Genomic DNA, 22,038 nt, shown 5'->3' on the forward strand with positions numbered 1-22,038 from the left:
GGGTTAGTGCCCCTCCCCTACTGTAACTCAGAGTCAGATGGCCACCCCTTATGGGATTATGGTGTCTGGATATAGACAGGTAGTTAATGCCATGTTAATGATCAGAATTCATGATGGAGAGATAGCAGTTTTTGGTCATGTTGAAGTAGAAGGAAGGGTAGCTACATCATCTCCATCCCCCCCACCTTTTTTGCATTAGAATACTTCTTCCTCTGCAGGACCTCAAGCCAAGCAACATTGCCGTCAATGAGGACTGTGAACTTAAAATCCTGGACTTTGGGCTGGCACGCCCCACAGAATCTGAAATGACAGGTTACGTGGCCACTCGCTGGTACCGAGCCCCGGAGATCATGCTGAACTGGATGCATTATAATCAAACTGGTGAGGGAATGAGAGAGAGAGAGAGAGAGAAATTGGGAGATAACACCTATACTTTCACCATCTCAGTTCTAGTAATATGGCTGATAGCTTGGTTGCTCATGTATGTGTAACTAGACACCTGGTGGCATAGTGGTTGTGCTCTGTGACCTGCATGCTACATTTTGAGTGCCAGAGGTGTCCAGAGGCTCTTTTTGTCATATATGATAAATGCTATTAGAGATGTAGGTGGGTTGTCTGTACTTAAATGTTCTGGACTATGGTAAGCTTGTCTCATGCCCCAGTGCTGCAAAAAAGGGAGAGAATGAGTTTGGCATTTACCTTTAGCAAGAGCTGTAATAGTGTGAAAGTCCCAGTTTGGCTTCTGTGCACTTAGGGTTATGGCTGAGTTCCTTACCATAGTGTGATGATTATGTGGCTCCATACTAAAGTTGTAGCCTTTCATCACTCCTTTGGTAGTGCATCACAAGTCAGACACATAACTCAGTACAGTGTATATTTGAGTGCAGATTGTTTTTCAGGTAAATGATTGAGTTAGTGAGGGATTGCAAGAGTGGACAGAAAGATATGATTGACCAGTTATACAGATAACCCCCTCAGTCTGATGATGCCAATTTCATTTTATTCATTGTATCTCCAGATATTTTTATTCAGTTTTTACAAGAGTTTTTGATGCAGAGAGGTTGGATGTAGCCCATATTGGCCCTTTCCTTACAAGAGGTCTCCCAGAAGCTTAATAAGGTCATATTGAGAGCAGATATAAGTTAATAAAAAAAATGTTGGATTGAGGGGGTTAAAGATTGTAACCTAAAAAAAATATATGCATATATACTTGGCACAGTACGCATTAAACAAACTGGCAGGGGAATGGGCCTGGCTGAAGGAGACAGTTGGATGTGTGCATAAAAAATTAGATGGGCTTTACTCAGGAATTTAGAACCAATGTCAGCATGAACACAACATATTCTGAGTCTTCATTAGGCTTATAAATGAAGTAATGAACATCTGGGTGAGTGACTGGGTGGATTAGTGATTTCTCATATTATTGGAAGTATATTGCACATTTTTCCATGTTTATATTAGTTCACCAGGATTTAGTTGATGAGGAGGAAGAGGATTGATGATGACGATGGTGATTGATGATTCTGGAGATGGTGTTGATGACGGATTGATGAATGATGATGATTGATTAATGATTGTTGATGATGATTAACTGATAATTATGATGGTTGATGATGAGGAGGTGGAGGACAAATAATAATAATAATATGGAATTGAAGCTGACGGTGGCTGGGATATACAGATTGAATGTATGGATGGGTGAATGATTAATTTGTATACCACCTACTTCCTCACTCACCCAGAAGCATCATTAATCCATACAGTATACAGCAGCTAAAATTAGTGTTTATATACTGTAATACAGAAGACGTGTACTGTATTCTGTATTTGTGGGAAGATGGAGCTGAGAGTTTGTGTAAGCTTTATTGATGACTCAGGGCATGTTTTTTTTTTCCCCACAGGGTACTCTGTTGATGGTTTTCTTCCATTTCCTTCTGTTATTTATTTATCATACCCAACTTATTTGTTAGTTATTATTATTATTATTATTATTATTATTATTACAGTACCGGTATTATCATATTATTAGTACAGTATTATCATTATTATTACGGTGTTATTATTATTATTTTTATTGTTGTTAATGTTGTATAGTCATAATTACCTGATGCATGTTGCATACTTGGTTTCATGTACCCATACAGTGGACATCTGGTCAGTGGGCTGCATCATGGCGGAGCTCCTCACCGGCCGCACCCTCTTCCCTGGGGCAGATCGTATCCTTTTAGCCAACTCAGTGCAGTTACAAGTAGCATCAATTATTATGCTCATCACACCCACCCCTTTTTAGTGGGAAATGGGGTTCAGATTATGCTTGTGTATAATTTTTTGCAGAACTCTGATGGTACAACATTGATGACCTGGTGGTTAGAACTCTCAGATCAGAATGAAATCCTTGCTGTGCCTTTGACATTGGTTTAATTTTCGGAAGGGAAGTGGATTTTATGTATATGTATATTTAATACTATAAGTTAATGTAGTGGTTTCCAATCTGTGGGGCCTAGGGGGGCACGAAGGGCTGCCTGGGGGGGGGGGTGCGAAGGCTTGATAAAGAGGGTAATTAAATTTGAAAACTATGAATTATGATGGAATTCAGCAATTTCTGAATATGGAGAAAATATTTCAAATGAAAAAGAAATCTAGTTATCTGAATGTATAAACAATTTCAAAGATTAAGAATCTATGATATTTACTGACATGTGCCAACTATGCCAGTAAAATACAGTACAGTATTTGAGGAAGGGGGAAGCAGGGAACGTATCATTCAGTAAGGGGAGGCGAGAATTAGAAAAGGTTGGAAACCACTGAGTTAATGCCTAATGCCATTTAGAAGGGTGGGCATGTTTATTCTTTAACGTTGTGAACAAAGTTAACCAAGCCTGACACCCTTACACCTCCGAGGGAAGCAATACAGGACTAGTTATTACCATTTATTATTTCTTTACAGTAAACATATCTGGTTCTAGGTATTTGGTTCTAGGTAGACAGCATAAGTATAAGAGTCACAGATACTGTATTGAGTAGGGAAACTTTCTGGATTTCCTTCCCTTTCCCTCTTATATATTTCTCCCGCACCTTACCAAGCACCAGCATGGAGAGTAAGGTTGCTTTACTCTGGTTAATAAGGCCTAATACCAGAGGGCATTTTGCTGTTCAAAAATGAAAACCTAAAGAGAATGGATGAAGGTAATTAACATGCCATATTTGTTCCAAGGCATGAGGGGAGGGTTACTGATACCCAGTCCTTTCTGGTTACTCCGTGAAGTCCACAAAATTAACCTCAGACAGCCTCAGCAGGAGTTATCACTACAAATTTTTACAATTGCCTTTTTAGTACATTAATGTTTTTGTATTAATAGCTTTCTGATTCCTTGAGTAAGCATATTCTGAGTAAGATCATTAATATTTAGATAGGTTGTTCTAAGAAAATATTGATTAGTCAGTCATTAGTTAGGATTATAGTTATGGGTTTGCAAATTTCTTATGTTATCTTGTGAGTACTCCTCTTTTTGGGTATTCACTTTATTTCATAATGCTTTGTGGCATAAAACCATATTTTTTCCTACAGTTTTGTTTTTTCCTACAGAGTTGTTTTTCAGAGGAGTATCACTGATTTCGTGTGATGTGTAGTATTTTTTTATACTGGATTCGTCATCAGTGTGTTTTTTGCAGATCAACTTCAGCAGTCATACTTGGAGTCTCAGCAGCACAATTTTTTTTTTCTAATGGATAGGTTTCTGTTGGTTGGGGTTTGATATGTTTGTAGTCTAAGATTTTTCTTTCCTCGCTATATTTATGTGCCGTTTTACTTTTCAGGCCATTATACCTCCTATTATCACTATGTTGGTAGATTTTGAAGGCTGGATTAGGTTTTGGTAGGTTGTAAAGGTTAAGCTATGTTATGTGACAGAAAAACTTGTAACATGTATTGTATGTTCAGGTGACTGGGTGTTGTGCTGTGCTGAGTTTGTTAAGTTTGTAGTGTTTGTAGAGTTTGTTCACTCTCATCTTAAATGTCAGGACCAACTGCTTAGCCCCAGGCTCCTACGCTTCTCATGAGGCAACGTAGGATTGGATGTTGGATGGATGGATGTAGTGTTTGTGCTAAAGTATACTGCAATATGGAAAGAATACATTAAAAGCACAAGATTGATGTTGATTTCATTTTCAGACCACATAGGAATGACTTTAGGCTTCTTGAAGTGGGAGCATCTGAAATGAAACTTTTCTGACTGTCTGTCATTAGTGTAATTTCAATTCAGTGCAAGTTACCTCAGTGACAGTTAGTATGACATGGAAATGCAATGATGTAGAAGGGTGGGCAAGATGTCAGTTTTCAGTTATAGCTAGAGTGGTCTGCAAAGGTGGTATTAAGATTGTCACTCTACCAATGACTGCCAAATTTTAGGTGCAGAAAATAATCAAATTATTCAAACTTCCTCATGATCAGCTGTTTAGTTAACAAGTTGAGCAGAATGTTGGTGAGTACTTTTGCACAAAATCTTTTTGTGAACTTTTAGAACAGGAGACATTTGCAAGCTGGGTGGGAAAAAGTTACTGGCACATATATATATATTTTTACAGAAGTGTAGCAGAGTGTGTGTTGCAAAGAGTTAGCACTGAGGATGTAGAATGTGGTATTACTAGATATATGTATCAGACGTAAACTCATCCCCACAGCAGTCAGTCAGTCATATGAATGCATAAATCATTTGCACATGTACAAGATATAGAGGAGTGGACTACTGACTGTAAGGTTGCAAGGTTGGACCCTGGTTAAGGCAGGAAATGGTTTAAGGATTTCAGTTTTATTCAAACAGTCATAATGGAATCTCCACAAGACTCACCAACAGTTAACAAAAATATCCCAGGAGATACTGTCACAATTCTCAAGTGACTTGGCCTGTAGCATGTTTGAATACAAACAGTATTATTGTGCCCAGGTGGTGACAGGTGAAGGTGTGCAGCATCATCTGTTGTGTGTGGGAGAATTGCTGAGTCTTAGGGGAGAGACTAGTCTGGGCCCAGCCGTGGGTACATAAAATAGAAACAAAACATAAAAGCACGCAAACACACTTGTACAAACACTGTTGTAATGTTCAGATTCTCTGCTGTGAGAGCAAAATAGTGCACTGAGATAAAAATTAAAGACTTCTCACACTGTTCACATTGTCACTCCCTCTCTGGCTTTCATACCATAACAAAATATATGTGAGTGTGTGTTTTTCTCTTTTTCACGTGTTGCCGTGTTCAGGCACCTGTTGCATGTGCTTCAGTGGTCGTATGTGCGCACTGGCATCCCCACGCATGTGCATCGTGGCTCATAGTTTGTTTGTTTGCACATTCCCGAAGATGGAGGATGTGGTAGTGATTTGCATATTTCCACGAAAGTGTTGATTGTGTGTGTGTGTGTGTGTGTGTGTGTGTGTGTGTGTGTGTGTGTGTTTTCATTTGTTTTGTGGACATTTGTATATGATCTTCACTCAGTAGAATTAATTGACTTTTTCTTAGTGGCTGGGATAGCAGATATATTTTTTAATGGATTTTGTACACAGTATTATAGTAGATATACCAACTACTCATTTACCTTGTACTATAGTGTATATTCTTGTGGCCTTGAGTTTTGTACCATAATTTACACTTGTATGTTGTTGCCATAGTAATGGGTACAGTGTTATTGTCCATTGTGTATAGTCCTGCATTTAAGATATTTTGGTGTTCTGTCATAGCCTAGTTTGGTGTCCAGGGGTGTGAGTTGCAAATACACTTACGGTCTTTTTCTTGCCATAACTGTGATTTGTTTTCCCAGGAAGAATAAGGAAGGATGATTGTAAAGCTTTCTCATGCTTCGTGTCCCTCCTACAAAATGAATCTTGGTTGAGGGGAAAATTGTCATGGGTTTATCTGCTTGTTTTAGCAGGAAGAACAATGAAAGTAGTGTGCAGAATCTTTCCATGTCTCACTCTTCCTGCTAGTACAAAGTGAGTTACAACCAGGAATCCGATTTTGAGGTACAGTACTAAAATTGTCTCAGATTCTGCTGTCATTCAACATACAACCACCATTTACCGGGAACACTTAAAAGCCCCGTAATATTTTTCATGTTAATCAGTTTTTAATATTCGCTACTGAGTCAGGCAGATATATTAAACATTATGTTTTAAAAGTATATTATTTTAGATTATTTCTCTGTCTTAGATCCGAGAAACAGATTGACCTAGAGATTTACCAAAGAAATTTATTGAGAAATTTTGCTTTAATGATCAGAATTGGATTCACCAAGAGATTTAACTAAGAAATCTATGTGGAAATTTTGCTCTGTTAGTCATCATGATGTCTTAAGGATGTATTTTATGAAGTGAAGGGCTGGAAATTCCATTACAGTATGTGGGAAAGCCGCCATAGACATCACCAAATGTTCATTTTATTAGAAAATAGCCCTCATCACCACATGCTGCTTCTTCATAACCATAAATGAAGTGGTTTGGTTTTTCTGGGCTATATGAGGTTGTTAGAATGTTCTAAAGCTAACAAGAGTACAATAACTAAAGCTGTCTTTGTTGTTGTGCCATGCCAATCTGTGCAAGTTGGGGTTGACTGTAGATTAATAATACGTGTATAAGAACCTGTACGAGGCAAAAAGCTAGTGATGTGAATGTTTGGTTTCTTCTTTGTGTTTGTTTGCATCTTGATAATCTCACGGCAGTACTGTTTCATGAAAAATTATTACCTAAGAATGGCAGTGTGTAAGGTGGGGTTGACTGAAAACTATAATCTAAGAAATCTGTTTGAGGCAAAAAAATTGGTAGTTTGAATGTTTGATGTTTACATGGTCTGTGTTTGCCTCTTGATAATCTCATGGTAGTGCTGTTTCATGAAGTTTAAGTAGGTAATATTCAGTCTAGCAATCTGTGAGGTGGCTTTGATACTACATGCTAAGAACTCTGTATGAGGCAAAAAGGTGGTGATGTGAATGCTTGGTGTCTGCTTTGTGTCTCCATTGTGATGATCTTATTGCTTTACTGTTTCCTGAAAATTAATGAGGTAAGAGTCAGCATCAGTCATAAGCTTACTGGTTCCTAAGGTAGTCCCCTGTGGGGAGGGGAGGTGGGGGAGAATACTTCCCCAGTATCCTTGTTTGTCATAAGAGGCGACTAAAAGGTGTCTTTTTTCCTCCAGTCTTTCTGTCCGCACTGTGCTCTTCTGCTCTTCTGTCCTGCCTCTCTTGGTATTTCCTTAATTTTTCTGGCCCTTATTTTCCCTCTACTCCTACAGTGCTATATAGTCATATAATGGTATGGTGCTAATTCTTCATTATTCCTTCCTTCCTAAGGTATTGTTGAAAATTTTGCTTCAGGTTAGTGCTGTTTCACATAAGGGAGGGAAAAAGAATGTATGAGATGTAGATGGTGATAAGGGGATATAAACCTCAGACGTAGTGCTTGCCAGGCCAGTTTGGGGCAGGAATGTAGCTTTATTAGTTGAGCAGATTCATAAGCTGGAGTTTGTGTTGAGGGAGTAGCATGGTGCCTTGTGTGTGGGCAGATAAGTGATAGCGGTTGTCTTCATGTTTACCAGCATTGTACATGTGTCAAACTGTAGACTCTTGTAAATGAATGTGTGTGCATGAACCCTTGTGTGTGCGTATTGTCCCTTAGCGTGACCCCATGTAGACATTCAGCAGCTGAACCTTATCATGGAGTTGCTGGGCACCCCACCCCAGGAGTACCTCACACGCATCACTTCCGACTCGGTAAGTTCACTCTCACCCACTCACTCGCTTGCTATCTTCTCTCAGCAGTTTTACCATGCCATGTACTGTATTCGTTCATTACACTGTACCTTAATATTCTGGCATTCATCCATACATCTTTTAGTTTGGTCTCTCACACCTCTAGACATGATCTTGTTCTTCAGTTTTTCATTTACTTATCAAATCATTCCTTCCTTCATTTCGTCAGTCACACGAGGCCATCCCAAGCAGAAGTCCATAAGAGAGTGCCAAAAGTAGAAAATGTAAAAGCAGCACAAAATTGTTACAGTACAAACTTTAGCTTTGTCAGCTATCAGTGCATATTATAGCAAATTGGCATTCCTTTTTTTTTTTTTTTTTTAATGGACAATAAATGATGTAAAGATTGCTTATTGAAGGTCCATTGTTATCTGTAAAACTGATTTGCTGATTTCACTCAATTCACATACCAGTTATATGGAAACAGTTGTGATTTTTATAACACGTATACAGTACTGTATAATGATTTTTCTTTACAGTTTGAAAGTTACAGTTTGTAAATAAAATATGTATGCCTTAGGGCACGTCCACACATGTACTCAAACATATGTTGGCAACACAGCTGGCAACATGTTCGAGAACATGTTTGCAGCAGTATTTGGGCAGACACATGCAAACATGTTTCAGTGCAGCTTCGAACCCTGGCAGCAGAGGTGATGCGATGAGTGTGTCCATACGAGGCAGCTGAGACTTCATCATGATGTTGCCAACATTATATGGATGCTGAAGTTCCCAACATGTTTGCAGCATGTTCGTTACTGTGTTGCTTACATGTTGCCAACACTTGTTTGAGCACATGTGCCCTTAAATTATTTTATCCACCATGACTATTTTATTACTTTCTGGCTGGGATAACCCTTATATATCATACAGTAAATCATCCCTTCCCTTTCTGTGTTAACCTTCCTGATTAATTGGTTTTTGTAAGTAACCAGTATCCCACAAACAAAACTAATGGCTTCACCAAGGTAGTAGTAAAATATTCCGCCTGGTTTGTTGATTTTACCTTCATTTTGTATGACTGTGCATGAGGTATGGAAAACCCATGGAGAAATAAGTAGCACCAGAAATTAATAGCTAAAGCTGACAGTGCTGTCAAAGTGGGCTATAGTTCATTCACTTTAACTTGGCCCAGATTTTTGCCCTTTTGCAGCATACTTCACATACTTTAGTGGCAGGAAAAGGCAATGCCATGACTCTGCATCATTCTCATGCAACTGCTTTTGAACAGCATCATATTCTAGTGCATATCTCTTGCTATAGCACAGCATTCAAGGCAATGATAATTTTAGGCCAAGTTAAAATGAGTGCACTATAATACTCACAATACTTTAGTGTAATTTTGGAATAACTTATGTTGTACAGAAAGAACATACATGCACACTTTGATTCATGGGTTCTGTTTCCTTAATGAAAAGTATTAAATTATAATTTGTGTGTTGAATGTAGCTGTGTGAGAATTAAATTAAAAACATTTAAATTTGGGGTAACTGATGAATTTGCTGACATTAAAAAGCATTTTGGTTTGCCACATCTCAGACACAGTGTACAGTGAATAATATACTGTGATTTAGTTTGTTAACCCCAGCATATGTTGCCAGGAAAGATATTTAACTTTACTTGTCAGCATTACTATCAGCACCATCACTGCTACACTATCACCACCATCACTAGCCGCTGCTTACCCCCATCAGTATCTTCACTGCAACATTGTCACCACCACTACCCACTGCTCGCCTCCATCACTGCTGCACTGCCACCACCACTACCCAATACTCACTCCCATCACTGCTATTCTTCCACCACCACTATCCACTGCTCACCCCCATCACTGCTGCACTGCCACCACCACTACCCACATCTTACCCCCCATCACTGCTACAAGCCACCACCGCTCACCTCTATCGGCCCATCACTCACCACCATCACATATTACACACACCCCTCTTCTTTAATCACACACCCACCATTTGCTTCTCATATACATGCATATCAGTGACCCATTGACTGGTACAGAATTTCCATTACTAAATAACATTGGCCTTACCCAGAACAGAACACCATCTAGCCTCAGTATATTAGACTTTGCCTTTATTCAGCACCTTAAGCCCACTAAACATTTTCTCCTATCAGATACGGTCTGATATAACTCGTAAATCAAGAGTAACCATTGTTAAATTGTACTGTTTTTGGTTTAGTAAAAATTTAATGCTTCTTTAGCTAGCATGTACATTTCTCTCTACATTATGTTTCTTATTTTTTGTTCAGCATTTTATTAGTACAGTATGTATACAGTATATTAGTTTGCAGTGTCCTCAGGCACACGGTTACACCAAACTACTTTGATATACTGTGCATGACTGGTCTGATCTATCCAGGAAAATTTTGGTATGCTGGAAATTCATTTATACTAGACTTTGTCAGACTGTTTTATCCCAGTTAATTGGATACAGTGCAGTTTTATTCTATATAAATGCAACAGTACCAGTGAAAGGGCTAACTGAAGCTACTTTTCTTTACCTCTTTGTCTCCCTCCCTCCCCCCCTCCTTACCAAAGTGTTCCTTCCTCCAGTCTGAAGTGAGAAAATCGTTGTTGCCTCCTGCTGTGACTGGTATGTCCGTGGCTGCTTTGGTACAAGTGGTGTGTGTGTGTGTGTGTGTGTGTGTTTTGGTGGTGGTGGCTCTGTTCTGTGTATGTATGTATGTTTGTATATCTTTGTGATGGCTGGGTGGCTGCTTCACACCACCTGTGGCCATACTTTTAATACCTTGTTTTGTGTACAGCTCACAGCTGTTGTCTCTGTCTGGGGAGTGGCTTATGTCTCACATGTTTTGTGTAGCCGGTGCTTTTTGCATCTTGCCCTGTATTCTCATCAGCCTAGGGGGTTTCCAGCACCTCTTCCTAATAAGTTTATTTTTGCATTCAATGCATTTAAAGTCTCTTGTATGCTATGTATGTTGATTATTTAGGTGAGCAAGGTCAGTGCATACAAGCATATTAGAATGTTTGTGAACAAAAATGAAAACAAAACATTGCTGGATGGTACCCTAAGCTCATGAGAACACAACCTCATGTCTTATCTAATGTGTGGTTATGGTGGAGGGACAGTCAAGCATGCAGTGTACAGTGTCTGCTGCATATTTATGTTTGGCAGAAGATGGAAAGGATTGAATCAGCTCATAAAGTGTTGAACAGGGCTGGTAGCAACTAGGTTGTGTACTTTTTCCGGGCAGCCACATTAATCTCTCATTTATTATTATTATTATATTTTATTGAATCTTGATGAACAGTCTCATAACATACTGAATTTTTTTTTGTAATTATACTTCTACTTATTTTTCCATAGAACATTCCTACATATATACTTGTTTACTCATTACCTAACCCACTTTTTCAGAAGCATTTATAACTGTTTGTATTCCCCACTATTCTTCCTTCCATCCCCCTAGAATGTATATATATATATATTGATGTACAGTATTGTATTGTATATGTAGTGTACTGTATTTACTATACTGTAGGTTATAAGTAATGTAGAGAGGGAGTAGTGCATGCATCTTGGGTTGGCACCTTGTACAGAATTGGGAGTGTCATCTCTCTATAACTGTAATGGTTGTTGGTGGGAGTGTTGTGGTGAAGGGTATGGTGTTGCTATAGTGATGTAGACTAGACCAGGTGGAGGCAAGTACAGTGCAGTATACTGTATAAGGTAGACAGTACAGTATATAGAGTTGATAGTATAATAATGGTAGTAATGCAGCACAGGGTAGATTATTAGCTGTGATATGTAGCAATGTTAAGTGGTCATATTATAAGTTATGGAGGCTTCCTTGTACCTCCTCCATACCAGTTTTTTTTTTTTTTTTTTTTTTCTGAGGTATGCAAACTGTAAGAGACTTTTTGTAAATACATGATAGTGCGATATTAGGGTGGGTGTAACACATAGCATGTGGTGTGGAAGAAGAGAGTGGAACATTACATTGATGAAAGAGTGGGAAGAGGGAGAGGAGTGTTTGAGAAAGTGAGAAAGGTGTGTGAGGATAAGGTTGCCTGGAGGGATCAGAGGTGAAGATGATGATGAAGATGACGATAACAATGACAACAATGATGATGAACACAAAATTAATTGCTAGGAGAGATATACCATAAAGCCTCGTAAACGTACAAGATATAGCCCGTGGTTAGTGAGTATGATGTATAGTGAAGGGCATAACTACAAAGGCAGTGAAGTCTGCTGATAGCACACTCTGGCAGAACATCGCAACTTGCCCTCAGAAAACTCCTGCCATTCAGTAAGCTTGTCAACCTCGCACCTAAATAATTTGTCGTACTGTTTTGTATTTCTCCAGAGTTGTGCTTTGATAATAGTACTGTTATTAATTGACAGTACAGTATTACAGTTGTAGAATTATGTATTGTACTGTTGTGGAGTAAAATGTAGTGTTAGTAGTGATGTAGGAGGTTGATTATAATGTATTTTAGCCTGTGGTAGGATAGTTGTATATTTTGTAAGTTATTATTGGTTGTTGTTTAGTCGAGTGCATGGTTGTATTGTAGGCAAGGGTAGTGGATGGTAGTGTAGTGTATTGTGGTGTAGTGTATGTAGGTGTAAGATGATGGTAGTGTATTGTGGTGTAGTTCTGGTATATGTTGGCGTATGAGGGTGTGGTATACAGTAGTTGATGGCTGTGGTGAGGGCTTGGGAATGTTATTAAGGCTCATATTATTGGCTAAGGAGATTTTTAAGCACATTTCTTTGCATTTTACACCCAGTCAGTGTATTGTATATTATGTATATCTTTCTGATATCTAGGTGCACGAGAGGGATGCCTTCATGGGGTGGCTCTGATGTAACCATGTGGCTCCACTGCCTGGTTATATTAGTACAAACATCCTTCACCTCTCTCCCTATTCCCTGAAAGGAGGATGGTGGGCTGCAGGAGGAGGGGAACTTTGATCTACAGTCCACTGGATCGTGTTTCAGATGAACCTGGGATACAGTTACAGTACTATCACCTCCGATATTAACAGTAATTGAATTTGGCGCTCTTTTGTTTTATTCTTCCTTTGAGGGAACAGTATTGTGACCTCCTAGCTTTTGGTTCCTTCCTTGCATTAAAAAAATAAAATAAAATAAATAAAAAATTTCACAAGAAAATATTAGTGTGTACCAGTATACTAATAAGAAAGAAGTGCTTGGGAGTCTCTTTAGCCACCAGGAATGTGAGTCTAAGGGTACCATAGCACATATGATAGTGCAGCATAGCATAGGTAGGTGAGCGTAGCCCAGCCTAGCATGGTGATGGTGTCGGTGTGGGTGTGTTTTCCCTTAGCGATGTTGCCAGACATTGACCAGCTGAACAAGATTATGAAGCTGGTGGGTACTCCGCCCTCTGAGCTTATTGACAAACTCTCCAGTGAAGAGGTCAGTCTTTTACTCATTCCACTGTTTATTTGCATTACATTTCACACATACATTCAATTCACACAGCTCATTGCCCAGCATTTTTAATTAGCATTTTTCATTCAGTACACTGCTGCTTCCTCTCTCCATTTCTTCCAAGTTTATTATTATTATTTATTTATTTATTTTTTTTTTTTTTAAGAGATTTTTTCCATTTTATATCGGTCGTTTTCCACATTTGATAATAAGTGCTTTTGCTTCTTGCCGTTAGTTTAGTATTCTGAGTCTGCTCCATATTTCCTAATGCACTCGGATTTCACGCTTTTATTATTTTTTATTTATTTATTTATTTTTAGCGTTTTTTTTTTTTTTTTTTTTCAATGCTCATATTCCCTCAGCATTCCTTCTGTTTTCATTTTATCACTTTACCTTTCATCCTGGTTTACAAAATGTTTTTCGTGTCTTTCTCGGTTCAGAGCATTTTTCATCATTCTGTTGCTTGTGTTTGTATTGTTATACCTTCATGTCCTGACATTGGATTGTTATTTGTCACATTTTACTTGGCATTTTCTTTGTCTCTTTGTTCCCATTCTCTCCTCCCTCCTTATTTTTTATCTTTTCCTTTCACTTTTTACCCTCCCTATCCCTACCTTAGAAACCTCTCCCTCCCTCTTATCATATTTCTCTTCCTCTTTACTTCCTTTTCTGTCCCCCCACTCTTTGTTTGTAGTAATTTTTTTCCCATCAGTCCTCTCAATATCTTTCTGCATTTTTTCTCTTTCCCTTTCCTATTTCACTTTGCCTCTGCATCCTTCCGTGTTCTCTCCCTGTTCCCTGTTCCAAACATATTGTGTTATCGTTGTCTGTTCCATTCCCTTTTTGTAATCGTTTTTTCCTTTCATACTTCTCTCTTTCTTTCCACACATTCTCTTTTTCCCACTTTATTTCTCACCATCTCGTCTCTCAGTCTCTTCATCTTCCCTAACATTCTCTCCATTTTTTTTCTCTTTCCATTTTTTTTTTTTCTCATTCTCTTCATCTTTCCTCAGTTCTCTTCCTTCCATATTTCTTTCCTTCTCTACATCCTTCTGTGTTCCCTCCCTGCTCCCTGTCCCAAACACATCATGCAGTTATGTCGTGCAAGTGATGAGGCTGCACATTTTGCGAGTTCAGGTGTGTCATTCTTTGGGTCATGCTCTTGTCAGCTTACAAAGCTTGCTAGCACCTCTTACTTTCCCATTCCCTCAGATGATGTGCTGTTTACCATTATTCTTGCTACTTGCCAGGGGCTTTTCTTCAGCCAGGTAGATGCCTTGCAAATTGTAGGGGTTAGATTTGACTTTACTTAACCTCTTCAGTATTAGAAATCCTTCCTAACTTGAGTAAAATCCATCAGAAGTTTTATGTGAATAAACTAATTTGTCAGGTTCAAGAGGTTAGTCATACTGTATGATTCTCATGTAATGTCAGTTTTAGCTGGATGTTGATTCCATAAATACTGTATCATCCAGGAAAATATAACATACCAGATACAGCCCTGTATTCTTGTTGGTTGAGAAAGCTCCCTAACTCCTTTTCCTAAGCGATTTATTTTGTTTTTTACGCCATACTATCCTCTTCAGTATTGCTTTAATCATTCCAGTATAGCCGTACTTTGCATAAATAATATACAGAGGGATATTAGCCAGCCAGATCCAAAAATAAATTTCTAAGGAAGAGATGTTAGCAAGCTCTGTAACCAATGAGAATATGAACCACAGATATTAAGTGATAAATAAGAGGTGCAGCAAGAATACAAACCCTTAACCATTGAGGAAGGCTTAGTGTTTGTATGTGTGTGTGTGTGTGTGTGTGTGTGTGTGTGTGTGTGTGTGTGTTGGTCTGCCTCCTGCTGTGTCGTGTCTGCGTATCAGGGGCTTTGACTGTCTCTTTGGTACATATTCTTTGTTAAGTAAGCTCCCTAACACCTTTGCCAAGTGATTTATTTTGCTTTTAACACCATACTGTCCTCTTCTGTGTTACTGAAATCATTCTAATATTACCATACTCTTAATAACTAAGGTACAGAGCTATATTAACAAGCTATATCAAAAAATAAATCACATAGGAAGAGGTGTTAGGGAGCCTCCATACCTGATAACTTGATGAGATTACAGCCTTTGTATCTGTGTTAGGTGTACAGATTGTCGATGTGATTAATAATTTTGCTTGTGAGAGGTGGAATTCAGGTCAGTATGTGGTGTAGATGTATGTGCAATGTATCATGGTATAGTCACAGCGCACGACTCAGAGGTTGCCATTATTGTACCTTGGCTACTATCATTTGAAAGTGCTTCTGATTTCGTATCATATTACACATGAATCATATTGTTATGCACGAATGTATTATACACGAATATTATTATATACAAATTTATTATACACGAATCACATGCGTATCATATTATACATGAAATCAGATGCATTTTTGAATGGTAGGTTGCCAGGGCACGATAATAACAACCTCAGAGTCTTGTGCCATGACTATAGTATGTGGTGCAAGTGTATGTGTTGTGTATGCATTGTTGGCCTTGTTTGCACTCCATCGTTCTGTATGTATTTATCTGCTGTATGAGTGTGTTTTGTTTTTTATCTGGTAGTTGGCATGTGGTGCCTGTACAGTATATGTGCTGTGTTTGAAGTGTTGGACTTTTTTTTGCACTCTGTCTTCCTAAATGTATTTGTATGCTGTATGCTTGTATTGTGTTTGTTATGTGGTAGTCAGTATGTGGTGCAGGTATATGTGCTTTGTATGCATTGGCAACCTTGTTTGCTCCATTTTCTCGTATGTATTTGCTGTATGGTTGTGTTGTATTTGTTAACCCCGTCATATCTAACAGGTCTCCATAAACTGAAGAAAATCATGTGATAGTTGCAAGGTTTATAAAATCAGAATCATAATGAACGAGTGAGGCTTGCTTAGTTCTCCCTGCTACTCCCTCAGTCATTCCACCCTTGCCAATCCTATTTACCCATCCCATCATCTTGTTCCCTCTCCTGTTCACCTCATTCCTATAATCTTCAAGTTCTCAGGCCATCTGCACTAGTCCCATGACACCTTTTAATAGTTGTTTTCACCTCGTCCCCTCTCTTCTTCCATCTGCCCCTCTAATTTTATATCTGTACGTTCTCAGACCACCTGTGCTACTATCATGACATCATTTATATTTATTTTCATTCATTCAAAACTGCAAAACACTTAAAATAATGAGAAAATCAGCCAGAAAGACACATACATTCACATACATTTCATTGGCATGGTTTTGAAGAGTTAACAAGCTACTTGTGATCGTCATTGCTTTATTAGTCTGTAAATGCAAGGGACACTTTGTAAATTTGCATTGATTAGCATGCTCTTTAAATTATGCATAATATTGTAGTTAGTGTGTAATTGTTCATAGTGTATTGCATGTGTTTTTCATGCGTAAACAAGCTCTGATGTGGCGTATTTCCCAAGTTTTATGTGGTGTTTGTGTGTGTGTGTATGTGTTTGCTGTTGTGTTTGTCAAGGCCAATAAGTCTTATTGGCCTTGGTGTTTGTGTGAGTTGCCCCCAAAATCATTGCTTCAAATTACAAGCACACTGCAACTTGATTACATTGACTGAATTTATAAGAACTAACTGATGTGTTTTGTAACCACTGCATGTAGTGTGTAAGAAAGGTATTTTTAAAAAAAAAAATGATAGGTGATTTTTGTTTTATAGAATGTGGAAAAATAGTTTATTTATTTATTTATTTATTTTTTTGGGGGGGAGTTATATGATAGCATTGTAGGGTAGGCTAAGGTAACATTCTAATCAGTATGATTTCCAACTAAATATTATTAAGTATATGGTACATAAGGTACCATTTTTTCACGTAAGGTACTACACATATTTTTGTAATGCTATACAAAGAAAATATGTTAGGGTGTTGATGATGATGATAGCTTTTGGTAGTGGAAGATAAGGTGAGTTACCATCCATCATCATGGATGGTAACTCACCTTATCTTTCACTACCAAAAGCCAGTGTAATAGGTGTTAGAGGTGTTATGCTGTGCTGGTGATGCAGTATTGATTTACCATGTACAGAGTGTGGCAAAAAGTTGATGTACAATGGAATACACTGTTATGCCTAACATTGCCACTCCTTCCTCTATCACATGTACCTTACTTTGCACTCAGTGCCTGCACACTACCCAACCTCACATACCCCACACACTCACATTGCCATACCTCACATACCCTTCACATCCACACTGCCAACACCACACACTACCCAACCTCAAACACGTCTCACACTCCTATTGCCATACCTCACACGTCTTACACTCACACTTCACACTACCACACCACACACTGCTAAACCTCACATGCCTCTCTTACTATCACACCACACACCACTTGTACCCACACATCCCCCACTACTGCACTTTCCATCTCACACTGCACAGAAACTTTACCAGCATCCTGTAGAATATTTTTACTAATCTCAGTAATGGTGAAAAGTTGTTAGTGTAAGTGTATGGAGTAATCTAAATGTGATTTTTGTATATACTTGATCTTAACCCCATCATATTTTTTTGTATTTTGGTCATGGTTCTGGCATTCTTACAGGTATTTGATTTAACCAGGCATAATGAACAGGTTATAGGAGCCATAATGAGTGTGACATGTACAGCATTTATAAAGGATCATTCGGAAATTATTTGGGCATTTATTTATTTATTTTTTTATTTTTATTTTTTTTTACCTCCCTTTTCTTCCCCGTCAGTCAGCAGCAACACTCGCATACAATGAACTCTCAGTTATCCGGTGTTATTCAGCCAAGCCCTACATGGAATAAAATGAAATGTTGGATATTTCATAGTACCCCCCTCCCCATTGGCTCAGCTTTCAGTGTCGAGCTGGATATTGTGTTACTATCCGTCTCGACTTAGTCTTAAAAACTTTCCCATGAGTAAAAGATGAAAACTAAACATAGGTGACAATGCAGTAATGATACAGAATAGTAATACAGAACATAGTGTTGCAGGGTTTTCCGATATGGTAGGCCACCGCATACTTGCCAGTTGATATGTCTCACGGCCAAAAATTGCACAGAACCGTCGGTTACTTCCCATTTCGGTGCTAGAGGTTGCATAATTCTGCTGAATATTGCTTTAATAGAGTCAAGCCACAAGTGCCAGACATTGCGTTGGGCTGGATATTGCGACGACAGATAATTAATAGCTTACTGCACTTTATTTATCCTTCTTGAATTTATATGCTTTAGCCAAGAAAATAAACACAGTAAATAAATAATAATACAGTAATAATTATAATAATAATAAAAGTAATAGTAATGCATGCCCATGAATATAGTGTCTTCCTGCCGAAATATTAAAAAAAAACAAAATGTTGAAAAATTCAATATGCCCTGTGTATAATTCTGAATGATTCTTTGTCACATAATTTATTAGTGTAGAGCAATATTTGTGTAATGATGGTGTTGGCTGAGGAGCTGTAATGTATTAATTGTCTCTGATTTACAACTTTTGTAGCTCTTTTTCTATGTAGTCTCACTCCTGCTGATCTTACTCTTCTCACTGCTCTTACTGTGCTCTCTGCTCTTACTGTGCTTTCTGCTCTTACTGTGCTCTCTACTCTTACTTTGCCCTTTGCTCCTACTGTGCTCTCTACTCTCACTGTGCTCTCTGCTTTCACAGTGCTCTCTGCTCTCACTGTGCTGTCTGCGCTCACTGTGCTCTCTGCTCTTACTCTGCTCGCTGCTCTTACTGTCCTCTCTCTGACTCTTCTCACTTCTCATACTCTTCTCTCTCTCTTCATACTTTACTCACTGCTTTACTTTTTTATGTTTCTTCCTTTATCCCTGCTCCTGCCAGTCTCAGCTTTGTACCTATCTTTACTACCTTTCTTTCATATTCTTACATCTCAGCCCCTAGCTCACTTTTCTGTTTCATTTCTCTTCATATCTTTCTTCTTTCATCACCTCTTCTCCCTCTGTCTGTCTTGTGCAGTACCTTCCTTTCATGTTATATCCTTCTGCCTCTCACTCATTTTTATCTCTATCTTTTCTTCATCATCCTTATTTTATTATTGCCTCTCCTCCATCTCTGCCTCATTTTTGTCATATTTTTTGTCTCCTTGTCTTTCTTTTGTCATGTCTTTTCCCCGTATTGTCTCTTTCTCATACTCTTTCCTTTCATCTGCTTTTTTCCCCTGCATGTTTCTCATTTTTATCCTTCTCATATCTCTGTCTCTTTTCTTTCTATTATCATCATCTCTCCCTCTCTTTTTTCTTACCTCTCCTTCCTTCTTGTCCATGCCTCTTTGTGCTCTAACTGTTGTCTAGCCTAGTTGCCTTAACCCCCCTGGCCAGACATTGACCAACTAACGCGCATCCTGGTTCTGTGCGGTACCCCAGACGAAGACACCCTCTCGAAGATAACCAGTGACGAGGTAATGCTAGTCAGTGTGGTGCTGGTGGGGATGGTTTGTTTACATCTGACGGAACAGGATCACTCCCCAGACTCAATGCAGATTCTCAAATCCAGAATGCTTGGTTCAAAAGGGTTTATGGAGAATAAAATGTACTGGAAAGTGGAATAATAATAATACAGTAATAATAAGAATAACACTAATAACAATAATAATAATAATAATAATAAATACTATTGGAAAATCATGTAATACACTACTGTAGTCTAGAGTACTGTAAAGAGTAAATATAGTGAATTACACTGCATTAGTACCGGTAATTAATCATCTGCGCTTATAATGCCAATGAAAATAACTGTCTTCTAATAGGCATTGTTTGAGGAGATGTGAAATAAACACCCCGCTGTACTATGAGAAATATATTGGAAAATGATGGTTTTTGGAAATGGAATGTTTGGATTTGAGAGTGGTTGCAGGAGATTTGATGAGTCTTGAGGTAGGAATGAGTCTTCTGTATTATGAAAAGCAGGCTGACCATACTCTTACTTATTAATCACAGGCGCTCCATAAATGACCAACAAAAATTAAAATTTTGCACTGCTCTTTGCAATTGAAGGTTTAAACATACAGCCTTAAGTTTCATCAGATTTCACGCAACCACAACTTAGTGTTCATGTTGTGGGGGTGACACTGTTTCGTCAGGTATAAATAAACCAACTGTAGTGGTAGCTACGGTGATGGTAGTGGTATAATTGAAGTTTGTATATGTACAATATAGTAAAGAGGGTGTTAATTCTTTTAACGATAATGTACCTGTATATATTTTTTACATTGTGAAAGAGTGCTGGAGAGGGACATCTTCATGTGGCAGCACTGATATAACCAGGTCACTCATCTGCCTGGTTATACTGTACCAGTGTCCCTCAGCCACTTCCCTATCCCCCAAAAGGAGGATTGTAAACTGTAGGAGATCGGCATAAGCCTGTGGTCCACTAGGTTCACATTTCAGATGAACATGAGGCTACAACTACTATTACAGTATATATATATTTAAAAAAAAAAAAAAAAAAAAAAAAAGCATACAATACTTAATATGGTTCTTAGTAGGACATCGTGTAAATTTCTGAGGAATCTTCAGTATGGTGAATATTATTTGCTCTTGCATTAATAGTACATGGCAGGACTTTAGAGAACATTCATTATTCTCTGTGTCCATTATATCATTTTAAACCAGTTTTTACAGTACCTCAGATTTTTCAGGATAACAGAAGCATTGAATTTTAAGTCGTTCAATTGACCTAAATTCACTGAATGTGTGCAGTTAGTAATGTGTTTGATTGGGTAACTTTATAACATATTTATAACCAGGCATTTTGGGAGGTATTTTGTAAGCATAGGATACTGTAGTAGCAGTAGTAGTAGTGATAATAGTAGTAGTAGCAGTAGTGACAGTAATAGTAGTAGTAGTAGTTATTATGGTGTGGTAATGGTGATGATACAAGAGAAGTATTGGTGAATTTTTGCTCTCAGCTGAATAGTTGTGCACTGGGAACACAGGTGTTTGTGGTAGTGGTAGCACAGTAAGTCCTATTTGTTCTGTACCGACATTGTTCTGGCACTAATCATAGGATGTGTGGTACAGGAGTAAAATAGAAGATATTGATATATCTTACTGGAGTGTAATATCCGTTAATGTTTATTGTATCTTTTATTATGAACCAGTTTCACTGTACCTTGGTCAGCCAGTGCCTGGTAGTGTGGGAATAAATGGGACTAACTGAAGTACAGTAATTAAGTTGGTAGTTATGAATGAAAATAATGGTACAATCATAGCATAGTGCAAGAGTTGTTGTAGTTTAGCATATGGTAGAAATCATTAATATTGTTTACTGTAGTGACTACTGTATTCATACATGTTCATGCTGTACTTCAGGCAGTCATGTATTATCAGCCATGACACTCCCAGTATTTGCATCCTCATTAACAGTTCAGCTGCATAGTTGTTAGGTCAGTCTCCCAGACAGTGAGCACAGAATCTTTACTATTGCCAGGGTCAGATGCCACCAGCAGACTGTGTTGTTACTACAGTACTTTGCAGAGTTGTGCAGCCACTTCTACTTCTGCTCCATTGCACAAGGAAATGATAGTTTGGCAAAATTTTATTGGTGCCTATATTTTTGTTTATTGTATGACAGTACACGTTCTAGCACCTCATCAAGTACTGTACTTTATTAAATTACACCAAAGCACTTTACTTGTTGATTATACCTGTAAGAAAAATGAAACATTTCATCAAGAATTTTCACAGTACTATAACTGTGTATTGGTGTGCATTTTAATATATTTATGGGTAATGTATACAGTATTTGTGATGAGAGAG

At 38.2% G+C, this 22,038-nt stretch overlaps 1 protein-coding gene across 1 annotated transcript in view; it reads left to right on the plus strand.

Annotated features, from left to right (window-relative positions):
- Positions 1-22,038, plus strand: part of LOC145394793 (mitogen-activated protein kinase 14B-like) — a 69,360-nt gene that overhangs the window by 37,233 nt on the left and 10,089 nt on the right. The window contains exons 5-7 of the mRNA XM_080268578.1: positions 219-381; positions 2,145-2,216; positions 13,139-13,218. Coding sequence (XP_080124704.1) covers positions 219-381; positions 2,145-2,216; positions 13,139-13,218 — 315 coding nt within the window. The remainder of the gene's footprint in view (positions 1-218; positions 382-2,144; positions 2,217-13,138; positions 13,219-22,038) is intronic.

Source organism: Coenobita brevimanus, chromosome 28 (assembly GCF_032717465.1).
Source record: "Coenobita brevimanus isolate Jiangsu-jjx chromosome 28, ASM3271746v2, whole genome shotgun sequence".
Taxonomy (NCBI): Eukaryota; Metazoa; Arthropoda; class Malacostraca; order Decapoda; family Coenobitidae; genus Coenobita; species Coenobita brevimanus.